This window comes from Quercus lobata, chromosome 2 (genome assembly GCF_001633185.2).
Source record: "Quercus lobata isolate SW786 chromosome 2, ValleyOak3.0 Primary Assembly, whole genome shotgun sequence".
Lineage (NCBI taxonomy): Eukaryota > Viridiplantae > Streptophyta > Magnoliopsida > Fagales > Fagaceae > Quercus > Quercus lobata.
This window is the reverse complement of record NC_044905.1, coordinates 2,514,696-2,537,677: the sequence shown is the minus strand read 5'-3', so window position 1 is coordinate 2,537,677 and position 22,982 is coordinate 2,514,696. Positions and strand designations below refer to the sequence as shown.

At 33.6% G+C, this 22,982-nt stretch overlaps 2 protein-coding genes across 4 annotated transcripts; one reads left to right on the top strand and one right to left on the bottom strand.

Moving 5' to 3' along the window:
* The first annotated feature begins 2,534 nt into the window (after positions 1-2,534).
* On the top strand, positions 2,535-7,015 carry LOC115973883 (serine--tRNA ligase, chloroplastic/mitochondrial). Of its 2 annotated transcripts, XM_031094124.1 has the most exons (10): positions 2,535-2,806; positions 2,910-3,058; positions 3,668-3,761; positions 3,848-3,996; positions 4,097-4,189; positions 4,511-4,690; positions 4,822-4,988; positions 5,936-6,070; positions 6,150-6,243; positions 6,441-7,015. In XM_031094124.1, exons 1-10 carry the CDS (start codon positions 2,599-2,601, stop codon positions 6,714-6,716), a joined length of 1,545 nt encoding a protein of 514 aa, XP_030949984.1. In that variant the 5' UTR covers positions 2,535-2,598; the 3' UTR covers positions 6,717-7,015. The 2 variants fall into 2 exon arrangements, with proteins under 2 accessions (XP_030949984.1, XP_030949985.1); XM_031094125.1 differs by lacking the exon at positions 2,535-2,806 and having other exon boundaries at positions 3,661-3,761.
* Positions 7,016-14,171: 7,156 nt separating this feature from the next.
* Positions 14,172-20,795, bottom strand: LOC115973880 (thylakoid lumenal 29 kDa protein, chloroplastic-like). 2 transcript variants are annotated; one of them, XM_031094121.1, is made up of 11 exons: positions 20,592-20,795; positions 20,257-20,370; positions 19,170-19,254; positions 19,063-19,097; positions 18,866-18,931; positions 18,726-18,766; positions 18,102-18,232; positions 17,782-17,888; positions 16,846-16,983; positions 14,680-14,814; positions 14,172-14,453 (listed from the first exon to the last, which is right to left on the bottom strand). In XM_031094121.1, exons 1-11 carry the CDS (start codon positions 20,688-20,690, stop codon positions 14,343-14,345), a joined length of 1,062 nt encoding a protein of 353 aa, XP_030949981.1. In that variant the 5' UTR covers positions 20,691-20,795; the 3' UTR covers positions 14,172-14,342. The 2 variants fall into 2 exon arrangements, with proteins under 2 accessions (XP_030949981.1, XP_030949982.1); XM_031094122.1 differs by having other exon boundaries at positions 20,257-20,361.
* Positions 20,796-22,982: the final 2,187 nt, after the last annotated feature.

Sequence of the window (22,982 nt, the reverse complement as noted above, 5' to 3'; positions counted from 1 at the left end):
GCATATGCCAAAAGGCAAAATGTACCAACATGGGCACATGGCTTTCAAATGAAAATTCGTTCCTATAACCTTTGTTTTTTTAAGTGCCATATGGCATTACATATTGATTTACAGTACAAACTTGCCTTATCTTGAACCATTGCCACTGTATTAAAAGGGAATTTGATGGAATACTACTTGTGGGGGCCATTTAATTAGGAGGTACTGTTAAAGTTGTACTAATTGGGCCTATGGCCCAATCCGAAGACATTGGATCATACAAGGATGTTCAGATGAAATTATAAAGAGAACAGAATAAAGAGAAGAGTAGAGATAATAAGAGATAAGTCTAACGAATGTCCGAGGAGAAAAGCCATCTCGGTATCTAGTGTTCGAGGTCAGTAAAAGTGTCATATCATCATGGACCTTCTTCAAAGTTACATCACAAATAAGGGTTGGACGTTGGACAAGGGGTAGGAAAAGGAAAATGGCAAACAAATATCTTCAAAGGCTACTACCTCCACATTAAATGCCTCTCAACCAACTTTCTGACCGCATTAATATGGAAGTGATGCCTGAACAGTGATCCAGTAGCCTTATAGCTACTGATTGATGGTTCTGGGGATTGCTGGATGGGACAGGAAGGAGATCCTCGAATCTAACCTACACGTGTGTGGTAGGGATGATACCAAGATTGTAATATATAACATGAGAAGATGTACTAAAAAGGGAGGATCGGAAAAAATCAAGGAATTTGAGAAGAAGACTGTGAACTCTTGTATAATATTTTTTTTTAACAAGTACAATATAATATAAACTCCTCGAGTCACTCCGAGGACAGATTTTCTCATCTTACGTGTGTCTAACAGTCTTAAATTACCAAATTTAATCTTTTTTCTTCTGGAGTAGATCTAGTTCTTTCATCCACGTTCTATAAATTTATTGTTTGGGCCGCTTGGGCTAGAACCCAATCCTATTTTGGGTCCAATCCTATTTCAGTCCTTACACTTATATTCTTTCTCGATTCTCTTTATGCCCTTAGCCTTTTAGAATTTGTCATTTCCAAATTTCAATTGAGTTTTAATACTCTGCAAATTGCAATTACTTATAAATTATTTTACAAATAAAGTTAAACGGTTTGGTTAACAAGTGTCCTGAGAGAATTTGTTAATGAATCAATATATGAAAGTTTTGATATTAATTTTATAAGAAATAAACATAAAAATTATCAAAAAAATTAATTACTTTTTTTGTTTTTCATAAAAATTTTCTATAAATATTTCACAAACTAATATTCTTAGAATATCCATTAACTTTTTACAAAACTAAAATGTTACCTGTGGATATGTTAACCCCTTTTTTTCAAGACAATTTATGTGATAAGCTCAAAACAAACCGGCCCAACAATACTATAGCATAATGTGCCTCAAGGCCTAAACAAAGAAAGTTGGACACCATGCCCTTTAAGATTGCGAACGGACCCAACCCATACGACAAATTCCGTTTGGAAAATTGGGGATTTGGTTTGGACTTTGGAGGACAAGGGGATTTTTCTTCATCTATTTTTTGGGATCAATGGTCATATCATAAGTGCAAGTGAGCTTGGGAGCGCTTGCAAAACCTATGAGCCCATGGATTGTGCTTTGTGCACCCCTTCATCAAAAGCTCAATGTGTCTCAAATGTCTGCTATTTCACCATTAATATCAACTCTCGTTATCTTACAAATTCAATAGTTTTGAAAAGGTGTTAATTCTTCCATTACAACAAACCAAACAGGATTAAGTTAACCAAATTACCGTGGCCATTATGAAAGCAAAGTATATTGTTTCCCCCAAATCCCATTGCTCAAAGCTTAAAATCCATTTATTAAAGCTAGCCCCCACTTCTTGTTAAAGGGTTCTTCCAAAAAAAAAAAAAAAAATTTGAAGCATTAATAAGTTTATCTCCTACCCTTCAAACAATAGTTAATCTCTCACAATATAATATATTTGCATGTCACATTTCATAAATGTTAGAATGAGTTTTCACTTTTTATTGTGTCTGGTAGCACGAAAGAATATTAATCTAAAACCTCTTGTTAGTCAAATACTGATAAATAAATTCAAGCTTGTTTAACAAGAAAGTGAACAAAATTTGAATATGTAATGAATTTTTTGAATTTCATTCATATTTGAAAATTAAATAAAATAAACTAATATTAAGCTTTTAATAATTGAGTTGTTACTATCATAAATTTGAAAGTAATTTTTAATAAAAGTATTTATTTAATATCACCAAAATTTAAAACTTAATAATATTTTTTTTATATAAATAAACAAAATCTAAAACTTAATATATTAGAGAATATATCAGAAGTTCATAAAATAACTAAAATTTTAAATTTCAACTAAAGAGTAATGTCAGTGTAAAAAAAAAAATTGCTAAACCAATAAAATTGACAATATATATACACATATATAGTGATTTTTTAACTTATAAATTATATCTTCTTCTCAAAAAAAAAAAAAAAAATAATAATAATACTACAAAATTTGTGAGGATAAATTGGCTGAAAATAGCTCTTTCTTTCTCTCCTCAAGACTCAAAGTCCAGTCCAACCCTGAACAGAGACAAAAACCATGGGTATGGGCGGGACGACCTTACAGACCCTGAAGCTCGCTTCAATCCCTTCGTTCTCTTCTTCGCGCTTCGTTTTCAAACCACTTCCCAAAACCCTAACCTTCTTAGCTCCTTCCCGCCATGGCCGTACACAGAGACCTCCATTTCCACTCCTCGCCAGAGCTCTCTCAGCCGCACCGGCAGTCCAAACCGCTCCAGATGAAACCGGTGATTCACATTTTGCGCTATTCTTTGAGTTCCAACTTTCTTTCTTTCTTTCTTTTTTTTAATTTAAATTTTTGGTTTTTGGTTTTGGTGATGATTGATGAAGCTGTGAAGCCTCAGTGGAAAGCAGCAATAGACTTCAAGTGGATAAGGGAGAACAAAGAAGCAGTAGCTTTAAACATAGAGAAGAGGAACTCCAATGCTAATTTGGAAACTGTGCTTCAACTGTATGACAAAATGACCCATCTTCAAAAGGTTGTAATTTTGTACTCTCTTATTTATGCTAATAACCACAATCAAACTTTGTGCATTGCTTTTCTGTTTGAGTTTCGGAAAATTCAATTTTATATTGACAATTCACTAGTTGTTAGTATGTGTGTCAATTTGTGTGTGTATGTATATGTAAGTCTTTTCATCGATTAAGTTACACGCGCACCCAATGGGTCTTGAATGAAGGCTATTGTATGAAGGCTGTTAGTAGAGAAAAAAAAAAACAAAAAAGCATGGGAGAGAATCTTATGATGAGAACTTTTTTGGGTAAAGTTTAGGTGTAGTTCATTTGGCATTGTATTGTGCATTCTAATCTAAGTATTTGAATCTAATTTGGGAACTTATGGTGAACCTATGGTACACATAAAGAACTGTACTTTAAGTTTTGCCTTATAAAAAAAAAAAATTCTCTGGCTTTAGAAGATGTCAGCTTGATGTGAAATATATTTTGAAGTACAAATGGGCGGTGCTTTGAGCAATAAAATGCAAAGGTTCTTTGTTTAGATTACATCTAAAAATAAAATATGGTATAAAAACAGAGAGCAAATTGTTTTCTTCTCAATTTTTGAGCTAATTGTCACTCACAGATAGCAGGAAGTTGAGCGGCTTCGTGGGGAAAGGAATGTGGTGGCAAACAAGATGAAAGGAAAATTGGAACCAGCTGAGCGTCAAAGACTCATAGAAGAAGGTATATGGTGGGAATATTATATTATGCATGTATAATCGCCCTGATTTTGAAATGTGTTTCTCATACTGCTTTATTTATATATTTAGGAAAGAATCTGAAGGAAGGGCTTGTCACCTTGGAAGAAGACCTTCTTAAACTTACTGATGAGCTTCAGCAGGAAGCTCAGTGTATACCGAATATGACTCATCCGGATGTTCCGATTGGCGGGGAGGAGTCTTCGGTGATAAGAAAGATGGTACCTTCTTTTTTTTGAGTCATTGTCTGTCTGACAAGGGATGCATGTTGTAGTCCAGGTTTATACAGCTTTCTTTTCAATTTTCTATCTGCTTTTGTAGATAGGTAGCCCGTGCAAATTCAGCTTCCCTGTCAAGGATCACCTTCAACTTGGAAAAGAACTTGATCTTTTAGATTTCGATGCTGCTGCAGAGGTACTCTTTCTGTTTAATCTAAGGTATTAAAAGCGTCCCTTAGTTTCTCCCTACAGGGTTTGTATCATAACTTTTAAGGGTTTTCTAGTAGTAGGGTAGAGGTCTACATATCTGGAAGTTGTGTTTGTTCTGTAATCTAACAGGTTGATAAATCTGCAATACTTGGATATTCAGAAGATTTTACTCATAATTTAGGTTTCTTCGGTCAAATCTAGAATTTTGAATTCCAAATAACTAGATTTGGTAACTTTTAACTTGAACTCAACAATTGACTGGTTTTCTTTCTAATGGGTATCCATTTTTTTCTGGTTGTGCATATAGGTCAGCGGATCAAAATTCTACTACCTGAAGAATGAAGCAGTTATGTTAGAGATGGGCCTCATTAACTGGACACTCTCGGAAGTCATGAAGAAAGGCTTCACACCTTTGACAACTCCAGAGATTGTAAGGTCATCTGTTGTTGAAAAATGCGGTTTTCAGCCTCGTGGAGCAAATACCCAGGTTTTTGAAATTCTTGCTTTTTATTTCTCTCCTCCAGATATGAAAATGCTGCCATAGTGTGTAGGAAAGGACATTATGTTCACTGTAATTGATGTATAGATTTGCTAATAATCTTGTTAAGCACGTATCAGGTTTATTCTATTGAGGGTAGTGACCAGTGCCTCATCGGCACTGCAGAGATTCCAGTGGGGGGAATTCATATGGATTCTATTGTTGCTGAGTCATTGTTACCATTGAAGTATGTGGCATTTTCCCATTGCTTCCGAACCGAAGCAGGTGCTGCAGGCACAGCAACAAGGTAAATTATTAGTGTCATCCTTTTTTCTTCTATGATTAGCTACCTTTCACCATTTCCAATACACTTAAATAATGGTTCTACCAAATCATATAACGCTAATTCCTCAATCAAATGCAACTTTCCTGGCAATGATATGATAATTTAGTTGTTTCATAAAATTTTGAGCACATGGCACTTGTACCATTTGAGATTGAAATATGATCTCATATTTTAGTTAATATTCCTTACTAATCGCATCACAGTGGTTTGTTCAACGTGCTGCTTCTATTATAGATCCTTGAGTATTCAAATATGCTGGCATGAAAAGTATGATTATGTTTTTACCTTTTCTTCCATCCAATGCTGAAGAGATAGGCTTTACATGAAACGTGAACATCAAATCATGTAAATAAGAATGCCTGGTTTTTCAACTGTATAATCGGGTGTCGTCTTGGTGTGGCAGCTACTGCCCTTCTGCATGACAAACATGCATTCTATGTCTGAATCTCTTGAGAAGGCATCAGGTTTGGGTGACCATGATAATTTCTTATGAAGGCATCAGGGTTTGTTTACTGTAGAACAAAATTTAACATTGGAAAACTTTGAATGACTAAACAAAAGATGTGTTCCACAATAAGTATATATGACATAGAGATTTGGCCTGTTAGTTTACTGTGTCATCAAATAAACTTGTAATTTTTAGTGAGTCTCGTGTAAGTCCAAAATCATTTATTATCCTGATTTGTGCTTGAAAATATACTACCTTGGCTCCTTACTGTGGTAAGTCATGTAACCATAAATGCATGCATGTGACCACTATAGTGCTTGGGAAACACTATTGGTGGTCTTTGCTCAGGTACAAGTTGTTCACGTTATGATTGCTATTAGTCTTGTTTGTCTAGTTTAAACCTGTGGCACTAAATAAACTTCATGCATATTATGATAAAATGGGTGGAAATACTGTGCAGGGGTCTTTATCGAGTCCACCAATTCAGCAAGGTGGAGATGTTTGTCTTATGCCAACCAGAACAAAGCGAATTCTACCATGAGGAGCTCATTAAAATTGAAGAAGACCTCTTCTCATCACTTGGATTGCATTATAAGTGAGGACTTTCCTCAGCCTTTTATTGAGTTGTGTGCTGGTTGTTGTTCTAGTAATGTTAATCTTGAGTTTCTTGGCAGAACCTTGGATATGGCTTCAGGGGATTTAGGTGCACCAGCGTATCGTAAATATGATGTGGAGGCGTGGATGCCTGGTTTAGAACGATTTGGCGAGGTATTTCTATGGGATTTACTCCCTCTCTCTCTCTCTCAAATGGGCTACTCTTGGTTATACATGGGCACAAATTTCGCTTTCAAAATGTCATTGCTTCTTGAGATATGCAAGAATGTAAAGTTGTCTATTCAAACAAGGGTACCATTATATTAGCCATTCATGAAATATTAAACCCCATTTGTAAATATTTTGAACAGATATCAAGTGCATCAAATTGTACAGACTATCAAAGTCGTCGACTGGGGATCCGATATCGTCCATCAGAACCATCATCAACTAATTCTAAAAAGGGTAAAGGAAGCCTTCCTCCACCAAAGTTTGTTCACACACTAAATGCGACTGCCTGTGCAATACCACGGATGATTGTTTGCTTGCTTGAGAATTACCAGCAAGAAGATGGCTCTGTTATTATTCCCGAGCCATTGAGGCCCTTCATGGGTGGGCTTCAGATTATAGCTCCTAAATCCAGATAGGCTGAGGGAACAGTTATTTTTTTATTATGATGTATTATAGTTGCGGCATCTCGCTTTACCGATAAATTTTATGAGTTAAACAAATGTAGGCAGTAAAAAAGGGGGAAAAAGAAAATGGTAAAGAAATGCTTCTTATCTGAGCTTGGCAACTTGGAGGCAACTAACTGCATTTGGTTTAGCTTTTTTAAGCATGTTTATTTTATTTGGTTATGTAGCCTCACTTTATTGGGCATAACTGTATGCCCCCCATTTTTTCATTTCCTCATTTTCGATTTTGGAAAGTTTGCTTCATACAAAAACTATTTGTTGCATAATGCATGTGTTTACTTGTAGTTGTAGTCATGAATTATTGGGAGACCTGCTTTATGAATGTATAGCTTATCATGACTAGTGCTTACAGAAATATCCATTATTATTGAAGGTGAGTTTTCAGGATATCTTGTTGGGCCCCAAATAGCAATCAAACCATGGGTGCTGGTTTGACGATGAGGCTATAGCAAACGAACTCGACCTGGCCTACGGCAGAAATATGTGTGATGGTTTAGTTTACTTGTCATGGTTGTTGTGAATCATTGGTAAATATGTTGTGCAAATTTTGAAATTTTAAGGGGTTGAAAAGTAATTTTGTGAAAGTTTTGGGATGTTGTGGGATTGACAATGTATTTTTGTGAAAGTTGGAGGGCATCTTGATAATTTTATGTAAATTTTGGAGTTAAAAAATGAAAATTTAGAAAGTTTAGGGTAAAAAGTAATTATGAAAAGTGGGCTGATGGGTTCTATAGGCCGAAAAAGAGGAATTGGGGGATTTGGAGTTGGGCTGCTGGGTTTAAAGGCATGGGGCTTTGGGTTTGGTTTAGTGTTAATTGGAGAAGTTGACTTGGGCCAAAATTTCATGCTTAAGTAAATTTCAGACTGGGCCTATTTTAAACACGCAAGAATTGGGCTTAGCTGGGGGAACCGTATTGGGCCCACGAGTTGACCGAATTTGGCATGGTGTACTCTAGACTCTCTAAAGACATCTCCCCCACCAATTAGAACTCAGGAAATCTCTAATAGAGCAATAAAATCCTGCCACCTCTCACGTTTTTTATTTTCTTGATTTTTTTTCAATCTTTTTAACTTCTATTCAAGTCTCTCTCTCTCTCTCTCTCTCTGTGACACGAGCCTCACCTAGCCTAGACCTCCATGGTCGAAAGCTTAAAGCCATGCCTCTTTTGCTCATTGCCACCAGCAACCACTGTTGGGGGTGGCTTCTCTATGTTCTCTCGTGTCTTCTCTTTCTCACTCTAGACTGTGCCTCCCCATTCCCATCTCAATTCTCTTTAGATCTCTTTGCTCAAAATATTTTTTCGTGTGACTAAAAAATAAACCTCTAAGATATACTGCTCCCATAATTATCTTTCTCCCTCGAAAAGAAATAAGGTAATTAGAATCATATGAACTCATCTAGAAATGATATAAATTACATTTTGCATGCAACTAACTGAAGGAAAGAAGTTAGAGAAAATTATAGGTAGAAAAAAAAAGTTAATAAAGATACAAATGAAATTTTTTTTATGGAAGTTCAGATAAATTATGATAAAACGGGAAAAAAGAAGAAGATAAATGTAGATCCCTATTTGTTAAAATTAAAACTTAGATTTGAATTGAATTATGATTCTACATTCAAACTTCAATCTATTATGGATGACAATTTTGTCCTACCTTGCTTGACCTGCCCTTCCCCGCTTCGCCCCGTGCGGATTTCTCCTGCTCCGCAAAGGTGGTGAGGAAGGGATAGAGCGAGATTTTAGCTTTTCACCACAAGGTGGGCAGGGATAAGTTTAGATTTTTTAGACCCACCCCGCATTGATAAGAGTTACAATTATAAATTTTTCATACCTTAAAACTCTACTATTTAAACAAACATATCAATATTAGTTTATTTTATCCTACCCAACGTGGATCTTTAGCTCTATTTTGTTATGTGTTATACTATGAGATTTTTGTTTTTGTTGTGATATTGTCTTATTAAACACTTGGATAATATTATTCAGTTTTTGCTAAAATTTAGTTTGATTTGATGAGATAAATTTAGTTGTAATTTCAAGAATATTTTTATTAATGAAGTAGGTTTTATTAAAAAAAATTGTTATAGTTGTGAGGCAAATTAATAAGAAGTAGAGTTTTACGGGGTAAGGCAGGGCTTTGCAGGGCCCCAAAGGGTGGGGATGGGGTAAGAAAATTTTCCTTGTTATGCTGGGCGGAGCAGGGATGGGGCAAGACAAAACCATGAGGGGCGGGGGTAAAGACCCATCTTTGGCTTCGCCCTGCCCCATTGCCATCCTTACAATCTATAGTTATTTAGCTGTATTTGGGAGATTATAAAATAAAAGCTATATACTTGTGAAGACCAAATAAGCCCCCACATGTGTAGAAATGCCAAACTTGCTCCAAACTCCAAAGGACCAAACCGTAGTTTGGAGCACAAATTAAAAAAAAAAAAAAAAAAATCCCAAAATGGTGAGTTTTGGCTAAAGAAATGACTTACTAGGGTTGAATTGAATCAAAGTTCCCTCATTTCCTAATTTTCCTTTTTAGTCTTCCCCAGAATCACCCCACTGGCAATCCTTATGAACTATCGAACACCCATCCAGCTAAGCAATCACAATATCGCATAAAATATTGATTCTAATTTCCCCATTTCCTTACTCCTCAAACCAATTTGGAGACCCATTCCATGGATCATTTGCAATTTATTCATAAAAATCTACGTTTGTTGTCGGACTTGCATATCATAGCTCATGCGCAGCCATTAGATGATTAGTCAATTAAAGCACAGTAGATGTATGTATACTTCTTAGATAAGTGAAGCAATAGTTTGTATGAGATCGACGTTCCGAATCTTCTATCTATTTGGTTTCCAACAAAAGAAACCCAAGAAACTAAAACTAGTGATTAAAGACTGCTCTCCCCTATCCTCCGACTTAAAATTGGACTAAATGGCGAGATATACCTTGAAGGTATGTCTTGTGTTCATTTGAGGTCCCATTTGTATTTAATTCAATCTTGATAACCCACCCTGAGAAGTCTATTCTTTTGATTTTCCCATGTTCAACAAATTTAGACTTTTAGATGAACAATTTGAGGAACTTTTGAGGCAGGCTAATCTGATGAAGTGCGGAAAACCTGAAACCCAGGCATTTGTGATTGATGACATGATTTATGTGCTTGGAAGCACTGTTAAGAATTTGGATGTCAAAAGCTCTGCATTATTTGAAGTTTACAATGTTATATGGGATATGCGGAGTGTCTTGCCAAATCCTTCTATTGGCAATGTGGAAACTAGATGAGTAGGGCATGTTGTTGTGGGAAGGAATGTTGTTTTTGTAGCTAGGAAGGAAACAACTCTATCATTTTGATCTTGACAAACTTTAATGGAATAACAGAGTTAGTATCCCTGACTATATTAATAGTTGCTACTCTAGCAATACTGATTGGTTCTTGAACAAGAGTAAGTTGGTAGATGATACCCCCTATGGATGTTGCCACCTTATAGTAAGGGCAATAACTCCACTGCCATTAGTGGAGGTAGAGGTAGAGGAAAAAGAAGGGGAAGAAGAGGAAGAGAAGGTTCAGTCGATAGAAAGATTGCTTGATAATCACAACTTTCATGAGATCTCAGGTAGAATGGAGGTGAGGGTGGAATAGAGTCTCTGTCTAAGGTTCCTATTCAGTTTCAATCCAATCAATGCTTACTTCACTTAGGGCACTAAACCCAGTCTTTGCCCTATCTCTTGAATGTGGGGATTGCTGACTTGATGTTTGGAATTTCGGTATTTTATTCCTATATAGCTATTGGGTTTCTTTATTTACCATTAAAGAATGATTGAATTGATTTGGATAGATACATGTAGGTAGCTATCTTAATCAAGATGTGGCAATCAAAGTTCTTAAGGATGAGCATATGAAGTTGGAATTTGCTTAAGAAGCCATTTTTTAATGGGGCTTGTTAATTATAGGTTTTTTATCTATTGGTTATTGTATGAATGCTATTAGTAGAGAAAAAAAAAAAAAAGCATGGGAGAGAATTTTATGACAATGTAAGAAAAAATGGTTATTGTAATAGAAGAAATTGTTGCAATGACATTAGAATCATTGCAATAGTTGATATAGGGTACTGCAATAAAATTTTAGGTAATAGATTTGTGCAATAAAAACTTTTGTTGCAATAAAGTCCAAATATTTTATTAATAATTTTGATGCAATGATACATATATTGTTGCAATAAACAATTTGCTATTTTGAATATGTTGTAAGTATAGGCTATTATTTCATAAATTTTATTACAATAAATTGTAAATAATGGACCAAAATAAGTCGGATTAAATTATTGCAATAATATTTTCATTGTAATAGATAATTATTTCATTTTGTCATTGCAATAGATTATGAAATAATTTATATCAAGTTATTGTAATGATATATTCATTGCAGTTTCATGTTTGTCATTGCAATAGATTGTAAAAGAATTAATATCAAATTTTTACAATGACAACTTCGTTGCAATAAGCTAAAACTAGTGATTAAAGAAACCCAAGAAGCTAAAACTAGTGCTACTAGTGATTAAAGACTACTCTTTCTTATCTTCCGACTTAAAACTGGACTAATTGGCGAGATATACCCCAAAGATATGTCTTGTGTTCATTTGAGGTCTCATTTGTATTTAATTCAATCTTGATAACCCACCCTGAGAAGTCTATTCTTTTGATTTTCTCATGTTCAAAAAATTTAGACTTTTAGATAAACAATTTGAGGAACTTCTAAGGCAGGCTAATTCGATGAAGTGCAGAAATTCCTAAAACCCAGGCATTTGTGATTGATGACATGATTTATGTGCTTGGAAGCACTGTTAAGAACTTGGATGTCAAAAGCTATGCATTATTTGAAGTTTACAATGTTATATGGGATATGTGGAGTGTCTTGCCAAATCCTTCTATTGGCAATGTGAAAACTAGATGAGTAGGACATGTTGTTGTGGGAAGGAAGGTTGTTTTTGTAGCTTTGTAGCTGGGAAAGGAAACGATTCTATCGTTTTGATCTTGACAAACTTTAATGGAATAACAGAGTTAGTATTCCTGACTATATTGATAGTCGCTACTCTAGCAACACTGATTGGTTCTTGAACAAGAGTGAGTTCGTAGATGATACTCCCTATGGATGTTGCCACCTTACAGTAGGGGCAATAACTCCACCGTCATTAGTAGAGGTAGAGGTAGAGGAAGAAGAAGGGGAAGAAGAGGAAGAGAAGGTTCAGCTGATAGAAAGATTGCTTGATAATCACAACTTTCATGAGATCTCAGGTAGAATGGAGGTGAGGGTGGAATAGAGTCTCTATCTATGGTTGCTATTCAGTTTCAATCCAACCAATGCTTACTTCACTTGGGGGCACTAAACCCAGTCTTTGCCCTATCTCTTGAATGTGGGGATTGGTGACTTGATTTTTGGAATTTCAATATTTTATTCCTATATAGCTACTGGTTTTCTTTATTTACCATAAAAGAATGATTGGATTGATGTGGATAGATACATGTATAAAGGTAGCTATCTTAATCAAGATGTGGCAATTAAAGTTCTTAAGGATGAGCATCAGGTTTTTTATCTATTGGTTATTGTATGAAGGCTATTAGTAGAGAAAAAAAGCATGAGAGATAATTTTAAGACAATACAAGAAAAAATGGTTATTGCAATGGAAAAAATCATTTCAATGACGTTAGAATCATTGCAATAGTTGATATAAGGTATTGCAATAAAATTTTAGGTAATAGGTTTGTGCAACAAAAAATTTTGTTGCAATAAATTCCAAATATTTTATTAATAATTTTGATGCAATGATACATATATTGTTACAATAAACAATTTGCTATTTTGAATATGTTGTAAGTATAGGCCATTATTTCATGAATTTTATTACAATAAATTGCAAATAATTGACCAAAATAAGTTGGATTAAATTATTGTAATAATATTTTCATTGTAATAGATAATTATTTCATTTTTTCATTACAATAGATTATGAAATAATTTATACCAAGTATTTGTAATGTTATATTCATTGCAGTTTCATGTTTGTCATTGCAATAGATTGTAAAAGAATTAATATCAAATTTTTACAATAACAACTTTGTTGCAATAAGCTAATAGTTTGAAATTTTCATTTCAATATATTGCAAAAATAATTGGTATCAATTTATTGCAACAATTTTTTTCATTTTAAGTTATTGCAATAATTTTTCCTAATATATTAAAGCTTCTATTGTAACTGAAAATTATAAATTTTTGCAACTTATTATTGTTGATGCAGTAATTTAAAAGTTACAGTTGCAACAATTTTTAACTTGTAGATGTGATATTTTGTCTAATACTACTATACATGTTTTGTTGAATTAACACTTAATATAATAGAATTTTTTTTGGTTTAGTTTGATGTGAACTTTTTTTTTTGTAAAGCTTAGGTGTCGTTCCTTTGGTATTGTATCTTATGTTCTCTGATAGATCCAAGCATGTGGTCTTGGATGATAATTATACATAAGGAAGTGCATTGGCTAATCCACATATTTGAATTCAAATAGGGAACCTATGGTCTGGGAAGCACAGGTTTGGCAATTTGGTCGGACATTAGGGACGCGGCGTGTAGCTTGGACGCGACTGTAGGTGCATCCCAAATGATTATTATTATTTTTTTAATCCTGTGACTCATCTCGTTCTTAGCCCACTTCTTCCTTTTTTTCTTCTTCTTTCTCTTTTTCCCTCTCTCTCTAAAATGGGCTACTGCTGGTTATAGACAACACATATTTCACTTTCAAATTGTCATTGCTTGTTGAGATATGCAAGAATATGTAATTGTTTGTTTAGACAAGGAATACCATTAAGAAGGAGGCTTGATTATGAACACCCACCTTTTAAACCGGTGATTCACATTTTGCATGGTGTAATAGCCTTAGAATTTTACCTTCCTAAGATAAAACTATTTTGATTATGAACTCCCCATCTTTTAAAAACTGTTCAATGTATTCTTTACCAAACAGAAATTAGCAAACCAATTGGAGCTCTAATTTTCTTTATGTCATATGTAAAACTTCAAATGGACAAAAGATGCTTATACTATCCATTCAATGATGATTACTATTTAGTATTTACCATCAGACAAATATACAAATGCGTTCCTTTTTTTGTGTAAGAGAAATTGATCCCAAGTCCCTTATTCAACGCAATTATGAATATATAGTGGCTGTTCTTGTCTATACTGTGTTTTTTGGTTTACACCAGCTTGTTTCAATAAAAAAGATCTCTTGATTATAAAAAATAATAAATAAAAAAGAAAAAAGAACTTTGTTATGCCATCCCTTTTCTTTGCTTTTGTTTATTTAAAAATGGAACATTTGGATTGAACAATTGATTCATTGATTTTTTTTATTTGTATAAAATACCTCATTATAAAGTGTCATTTATCTCAAAAACAACCATTCTGCAAAAGGGTCACCATAAAAACTGAAAGCTAGTAGTTGTTTTAGCATTAAATTGTTCCAAGAAATAAGCCCCCTCCCTGCAGTGCTACTGCTGCTTGGCAAAGGCTATTTACTTCCTCTATAATTTGAGTTTGCTCAAATCAACTCTTTGAACAGGATAAGTATATGCCTCGTAGTTGATTTGCTGACCCAAGCTACTTAATTTTGTGAGAGTGGTGATCAGATCAACCTGAAAGAGAAACAATTTGCATTCATGGGAAGTAAGAAGTTACATCAATCTTGCTCAATTTCAAACAAAAAGTTGATAGATCTATTTTGGCAATGGCACAATAAATATGGTATAAAATGTTTTGATTTTTCTTCCAAGTTATAATCAAGATAACTAAATTAACAGCATAAAGTTAAGTCCTTTATATTGCCCTTTTGGTAAGGGGTGTTAAGAAAATGTTACTAACCTCATAATCGGTCTCAGATACTGTTTCTTGACTACGTTGATATTTCTGAACCCATCGAGAAACATCTGGATCGGTGGCCAATAATGCCTCAGTGGCAGCCTGATCTGGACCCAGGAATGCCGACATCACAGCTAGCTGGATAGACAACAAAACAAACATTAGTGAATAATAATGACTATCAAATGGAACAGACTTACTCAAGGTTTCTTTAGCTTGAATAAAAAGATACCCCAAATTTTATTTTTGTTATATGTTTCATTTTCAGCCCTTGACTGCGCTTTGCCATTTGATTTGTTTATTGAAAGGAAAGGTTATATTAATGTCATCTATATCTATATATTACTAAAAGCTGAAACCTAACGTTTAATGCTGCTACTCTCACGTTGCGCCACATCAGCTGCCACGTCATTTAAAAAAAAAAAAAATTGTCCAACAATTTTAAAATGGTTTTTACAATTTTCAGCCTTATAAATGCAACCCACTACTTATTTATTTACTTCCACTATCACCCTATAATAAATCTATATAATTAATTTAGCCCACCTCTTAATTATTTAGTTCCAATATCAAGCTCAACCCGAAGCGTTTTCGTTCAGTTTTAGGGTTTTGTGTGAGCCTTTTCAGCTTAAAAAAAAAAAAAAAAAAAAAACGTCGTTGAAGCCTTTCAATCTTTAGGGTTTTTTTTCCTTTCCAATTTTCCTATAATTGTTTTAACATTTATTTTTTTTTAATATTTACACTTCTCCAACCTTTCTCTCTCCCTTACCATTTCATCTCCCCACTACTTCTACAATTTTTCTCGCTCCCTTACCTTTTCATCTCCCCCACTATCCTCTACATTAATATCATTCTTCCTCTTTCCCTTCATCTTCCTTTATTTTTGTCTCTTATTATTCACACCATTTTACTATAAATTTGTCATTATGCTTCTATTCTATGCATAGTTTTCTCTCTCTCTCTCTCTCTCTCTCTCTCTCTCTCTCTCTCTCTCTCTCTAAATTTTTTGGTGGATTTTTTTTTTTTAATTTTTCTCACATCTCTACTTTAGGTTGATAATTTTTTATATTCTTTAAAACTCTATTTTGGGTTAATGCGATTTAGTTTTGTTTTTTAAATTGTTGTTGTTGTTTTTTTTTTTTAATTATTTATTTATTCTCTTTGATTGTTAAATGTTATCCTATTGCATTCAAAAGAATTAAATATAGCATATAAAAATATAATATTATTCTATTATATAGCGTGATTTGGTATTTATTCTGTTACATATCATATTTTTTATAGTGCTCAATTTAGATGTTAGACTATGAGACTTTACTAATTTTTGTTTATTTTCTAATCCTTTGTGGTGGACAAAGTACTCTTAATAGTTGTATTAGAAGCACTCTATAATGCCATTCATTTAAAGAAAAGCAAAGGTTAGCCAAATGAAAATAATCGGATAGGTGACAAATTTTTAACTTTTGCAATTTTATTTTAATTATTATTATTTTATAACAATGCATGTATATAAATTTAATTCTTAGATTTTGCTAATAATTTTTTATTTTATAATATGTTTTGGGTGGCCGAAATTATAATTTCTACAAAGAAAATAACCTTAATAGATTATCAGAAACAAAATTTTATCCTAATATTGGTTCAATTAATCATTGTTAAGTTTTATTAATTTTTTTTAGTTTACGTTTTTTTGGTGTTTTGGATTGTTCCTATATTACATTTATGATTTTTCTTATAATAAATAAAAATATAATTACGAAATACATTACTCATTATTAGATTAGTTTAAATTGTAAAAAAAAATTTAATAAAACCACCATAAAAATAATTATCACGCGCAACGCGCGAGTTCACGGCTAGTTTGTATTAAAAAGAAAGTACAATGCATCCAAAATATGAGTCTTAACATGGAACGAGCAACAATTTGTTCCATAGAAGATAAAAATCCCTACAAGTAGTAGTAGTAGGTTTGGGTTCCAACATAGCTTACACCATGAAATCAGCAAAGCATCTTACTCTCAATTTGAATTTAACACATTTGGCTGTGGTTGCATTTTTGAGGTGCTATATTTTGGGTCACAAGTAATAAGTACAAATAATTATTTGGTAAAGAAATTAAAACCTGAAATACAATTGCAGCAACAAAAAGTAGTATAGTTGAAAAAATACCTGGCGAGGACCAAAGCCAATAGCTATGAACTTGTCTTTCATTTCCTTCACACTTGCGTTCACCCATAGGGGAACCCTACCTTCTGGATCTGGTTCTTGGGTGTCTGCCCTTCCAAATTGCTTGTCAAACAAGCCCCACTGTACCCAATAACATTTGTATAATTGCATCAAATACAGATCCAATATTTCTACTAAATGTCCGATTTGTCAATTATAATTGAGCCATGATGATTGCTTTTACCTAACCAATTAAAGCAATTACAACCAAGAACAAACATTTCAGAAAAAATATAAGATATTGAAAGAGTAGGAGAAAATTCCAACAAGCCCATTACCGACTTAGGGTTGAGAGAGAGAGAGAGAGAGAGAGTGTGGCAGTAAGTTAGCTTGATGTGTAATAATATGGCAAGTGAATCAGTGAACAAAGCCGTGGCTTGCATCCTAGCTGTGCAGACTTCTTAGTTATACTGAACAGACACTAAAAAATTGAACATTCTTTCATTCTAATTAATAAGTGCAAGTCAGATTGTGTCTTCCATCTTGAAAAAACAGAGTGATTGAAAAAGTACTGCTATTACACACTTACTGAAATAGAAACTTATAAGTCCATAAACCAAAAATAAAACACTTTCAAATTTACAAAAATTAAAAAGTAAACAGATTTTCATGAGTGTCACCACAGCTTTTTTTTTTTTTTGGCTGGAATATTAACCACTTCATAAGGCTGAAAATAGGCCATGAATGCATAGTATCTGGTTAAAGCTTAAAAAATGTCGTTAGTAATTGTTTGAGGACTTCAATCTGATGTTGAGGGTATCTGGAAAAAGCAACTGAATTTCAAGAGTGTCGCCACAGCTTTGAGCAATATGTAGTGCACAATGTTATGGATGACATTGAGTACACCAGCAATGACACAGCAAGAATTGAGAAACAGACCTGCCCACTTGAACCATATGCAGTGTATACCAATCTCCCTTTCTCCTCATTCCCACCACATTTACGAATGGCAGAAGCTAGAAATGTGGACTTGAGGACACCTTGTGCTACATCAAATGAAGGTATCTGAGTCAGGAGCATCCACACGCATGCAGACTGCATTCTTCATATTAGCTCATGCTAGACAGAAACAATGAATAAATGTTCAAAAACCTATTTTATTGTTCATTCTAGAGGACACTGTACAACTAATACATGGTACGTCGATCTTCACGACTATGGTTCATGGTTCAAACTTGTAGATAGTTAGAATGTAGAACCTGCATATTGGATGAGATCGGCATAGGAAATGGGTCCACCCTTGGAATATGAATCTATCTCTTTCTTTGCTTCATCTAACAAATTCAAAGCAGCAGAAATCCCCTTGTTTTCAGGCCTACTTAACTCTGAACTTCAGGCAAGAAAAAAGTGGAGAATAAAATTAATGCAATTTTTCAAGAAGCTAAACCAATAACACTTAAAGTGAATAAAAGGAAAATTTAGAATGGTAAAGTCATAAAATTAACAAAGAATCCAAAGTGTTTAAAATTTCCTTTAACAACTTACATCCACCTTTTAAAAATAAATAAATAAGACTTTCCATCCACATCACATCTCAACTCTAAAGGCCTTGAGACTTCAATAACTGGGTAAATCAGTGGATTGGCACTTAAGAGGCTCCAGAAATGACAAAGTGTAAGCAGTAAAAAACAGTGTATATTTTCAGCTAACAGGTAGGTTTCAAGAGACCATATATTTCCGACTCTTCAGTGGGAAATCATACTTATACTGGTTTAAGCTTGCATATAGGAAGTATCCACACCGCATTTTACTTTAAGATTACAGGAGGCCGAAGTCTAAAGGTTTGTACTTTGACATAAAATAGATAGTGCAGTAAGTTGTACCTGAAGCGTATGGATCCATTTGCACCCCCAGATTTTGTAGCCTACAAATTTATCAGAATTACATCAGTACTGTCCTTTCCTCTTTTATTTGTAAAGGACTTATCCAGCATCCATGTAAAGAACTAAGTATTTTTTCTGACCTTATCATAAGTCATTGCATCATTCAGTGCCAAAGTTAATAATGATGGAATAAGCTCAACATTTCCCTGATACAACAACAGATATAACAAGTGATAAAATTATAAAAAGGTATTATGAGAGTCATCTTCAATCTATAAATACATTCTAATTGTAAAGTATACCTAAATAAACATAACTACATCTTAGCAGGGCTTACATTTATAGCCGTAAAAAGTGTCCCCTTGAGATTTGCTGTAAAGAAGGAGATGTGAACATGGATCAGTAGCTCATTTCAGCATGAAAAGTAGTGTTTGATGAACTCACAAAGAAATTCAGAGCGCTGTCTCCGTTGTATCAAATCAGCGGCACTAGCTTTTTCAACAAACAATCCTGAGCTTGCCATTAGTTCCTAAAAGGAAATCACTTTTGTCAGAAACTCATCAAAACATCATTCTAGGTCAAAGTTTTGTATATCTACTTAAGTATGTGTTTTTGTGTTTGTGCAAATACATGATTCAACCAAGAGAAGAGTATTCAGACAGTTGAAAGCTATTAGAATCATCATTGTTTTGGGTAATGGCATTTTTTTTCAACTGCAATTCATTGAAGGGATAAGGCTTTATTGAATTGAGTGAAATTTCTAAAATATTATAGAGAAAGTTTCATTCTTCTTGTTAGAATTTAATAAATTAGCAGTGAAAGTAAGTGGCCTCAAGCCGGCTTTATGGAATAATTTACCAGAGTTTGCTGGCTTAGCACAACTAAACATCCTGTGAACTTGCCAAGAGCCTTGTGGTTTAGTGGCATTTTCCAGTCCCTCTATTTGGAGAACTTGGATTTGAATCCCCCCTCCCTCATGTGAAAAATAGAAGATCTTGTGAAGACACTAGTAACACCACGTCTTATAACATTTGAAAATGGTCAATTTAACCATTTTAGCAAGGTGGCATACTTCATGCAATCCACAATTTTTATTTTTTGTGATTAAAACCTCTTCAAATCAGGGGCACTTCGTATAACCACCCTTAAGTAAACTCCATATACACATATATTGGGTGATCCCGAGACTCAAACTGGAGACCTCATGGGGGTTTCCCCATGAGGCCAACTAATTGAACTAATCCGTGCAGGCTGCAATCCACAACCATGTAACTATGTAAGTATCATAGATAATTTTCATTCTCTTAATGCTCTCTTTTGTTAAGCTTTCATTCAATGAAAGATGAAAATTTTCACTCAACCAATAATTGGGTACATTAAATCAAAAAGCTTATATTTTTTGAGTGTTACTTGAAATGAGTAATCAAATAGACAAAGTTCATTCAATTACCACTATTTCAAAAACCAGAGCCAAAAAAGTGAAACTGGTAAAACAGAATTTATGATTTAAGTACAGAAGCAATGCTCTCACCATGCCAATGGTAACACCAGCACATTTAAGAATGTCCCTTCGACAAATCCGATCCTCATCCTCAGCAGTAGCATCAATTTCCATTTTATTACAACGAACTGTAACCTGATATTTCTTTACAATTAAGGTAAGCAAGCACAATTGTGGTATCGAACAATTTGACACACAAACACACACTTGACATAGCTATGTAACAACAATATATGATAAACTGTAACCCATTTCTCATATAAATGCAAATGATGGAATAATAAACTCAAACACACTGAAAAACAATGTGGTAATTACTTTCTGTTTTATAAACAATCACTTTCAGATAGGCATGGAAAACTCACTGCATAAGATGGGAATCTGTTGGTTGTAGTTGTGGTGAGAAATGGGACAGGAACAGGTGGAAGCAAAGGTGAGATAGTTGAGAGAAATGAGACCCCCATTTTGCCTTTATTTCTAATCTGATCTTCTGAGACAATTCTAGCTTCTAGGCACAGTTTTATAATATACGTGAATGGGTTTTTGGTTAGTTAAAGTTTGTTTGTGTGGATAGCGCAAGTGAGTTCATGATACGCGTTGTCCTATCTTTGTTGTCCAACTTAGCCGACAACATCTATGTAGGATCACGAAATTTTTTATCGTTTTCTCTTTATGACATTGCGGTAGAAACTAAAGAGCCGTTTGGTAGACTTGTTTAAACACATGTTTTCAGTTTTTAAACAACATTACACACATTTTTATACACTTTTTTACCCATACATATTTTCACACATGTTTTCAAATAACAAAACACATGTTTTCAAACACATGTACCAAATACCCCTTAAAACTTTACCTGTGAAATAGTGTTTTATAGCTATTAACTTATAAAATTCGGATTCTGAATTTTATAGAGCTTTTCTAAAAGTTTCAAATTTTAGTATTTCCTTGTAAAGCTCTTTTTAGCTTTAAAAACTCACAGGTTAAGTTCTGCTTTATGCAGAGTTTATATGTATTACTACTTCCGTCCCAGTTTGTTTGTCCTCTATTCCATTTTAGTAGGATGTCTCAAAATATTGTCCTGTTTCTAAAAATAAAAATTATTAGTATACTAATGTTCCTATTATACCTCTACTTTATTTTCAAAACTATTTGAAAAGAAAACTAACTAATATTTAAAAAAATCAATTTAATTGGGGCACCTTTTTAGTTGCCTCATTAAGAATAATTTTTTTTTAAAAAAGTAGATAAATTTAATTAAGGGTAGTTTTGTAAACTTATACATTTTTATAAAGCAGACAAGACAATAAATGATATTCCCTTAAAAAATTTGACTTTTCAAACATGACAAACAAATTGGGACGGAGGGAGTAATATTTTTTAAAACTTCAATTTGTCTAGGTATAATTGTATTTTTATCCACATTTATGACTGACCCGCTTTTCACCCAGAAATAATTTGGCTACAGACTCCAACGCCCTCCATGAATAACCGACAATGAACTATCTAAAATCTACATTTAATATATATATATATATGTATGTATAGAGAGAGAGAGAGAGAGAGAGAGAGAGAGAGAGAGAGAGAGAGAGATATGGGTTCAAGTTACACCTTTTTTAAACCATTGAATTTAAGTAGATCCAACAATTAAAAAAAAAACTCTCATTAATGCTAATATTCTAATTAATCTAATTTATTATCTTTTATTTAATACATTCCATACATATTTCTAAACCCAAAAAAATTTATACGGTTGATTTTCTCTCTCCACTGCATGTCTCTTTCTCTTTATCTTTGCATGTTTCTCTCTCTATCTCCTCCACGGCTTTTCCACCTCCACGGCCAAGTTGCCGACAGCAACCAAAAAAAAAGCACTTAACATGTTCTCCAGTTGAACTGAAGCAATGATTATTACTGAGATTTTATTTTTCTTTTCATTGTTTATTATGTTCTCTAGTTATGCTAGACTGACTTGAATCCCTAGTAATCGTCATAGAAAGAAGGCCCTTGAATTTTTTCAAAGAACTTAACATTAGCTTATATAAAATAAAATATATTAAAAAAAAAAAAAAAAACTATATAATCACATCAAAGTTATTACAGTCTCCAAATGAAAATTTTGTATTCTCTATTTCTTTAATTAGTACTAACCACAACACTTTTCTTCATCAATATCTTTTGTCTCCTGTGACATTTTCTTTTTATGATATCTTCGGCCAACCATGCCACTCTCTTATTGTCATCGGAGTTGTTGCCGACAATCCACTATTCGTCGTTGTTCATTGTTATTGTCAATGTTTGTCTTACATGCATATGCAATCCTTGAGCCACCCTTCTTTTGTTGGTATCCTCTAGTCACTGGTGCATTGTCCTCTAGCCACAATAGTCATCTTTTGGCCCCCATCCATCATTAATTAATAGTTGTCATTTACCATGAGCTTGACATGAATTGAAATGCCATGATCTTAGATTGGATATGCATGTAAGACAAACATTGACAATAACAATGGACAACGATGAATAGTGGATTGTCGACAGCAACTTTGATGACCATAAGAGAGTGGCATGGTTGGCCGAAGATATCATAAAAAGAAAATGTCACAGGAGACAAAAGATATTGATGAAGGAAAGTGTTGTGGTTAGTACTAATTAAAGAAATAGTGAATACAAAATTTTCATTTGGAGACTATATAGCAAAATTTTAATTTGAAGACTCTAATAACTTTGATGTGATTATATATATATATATATATATA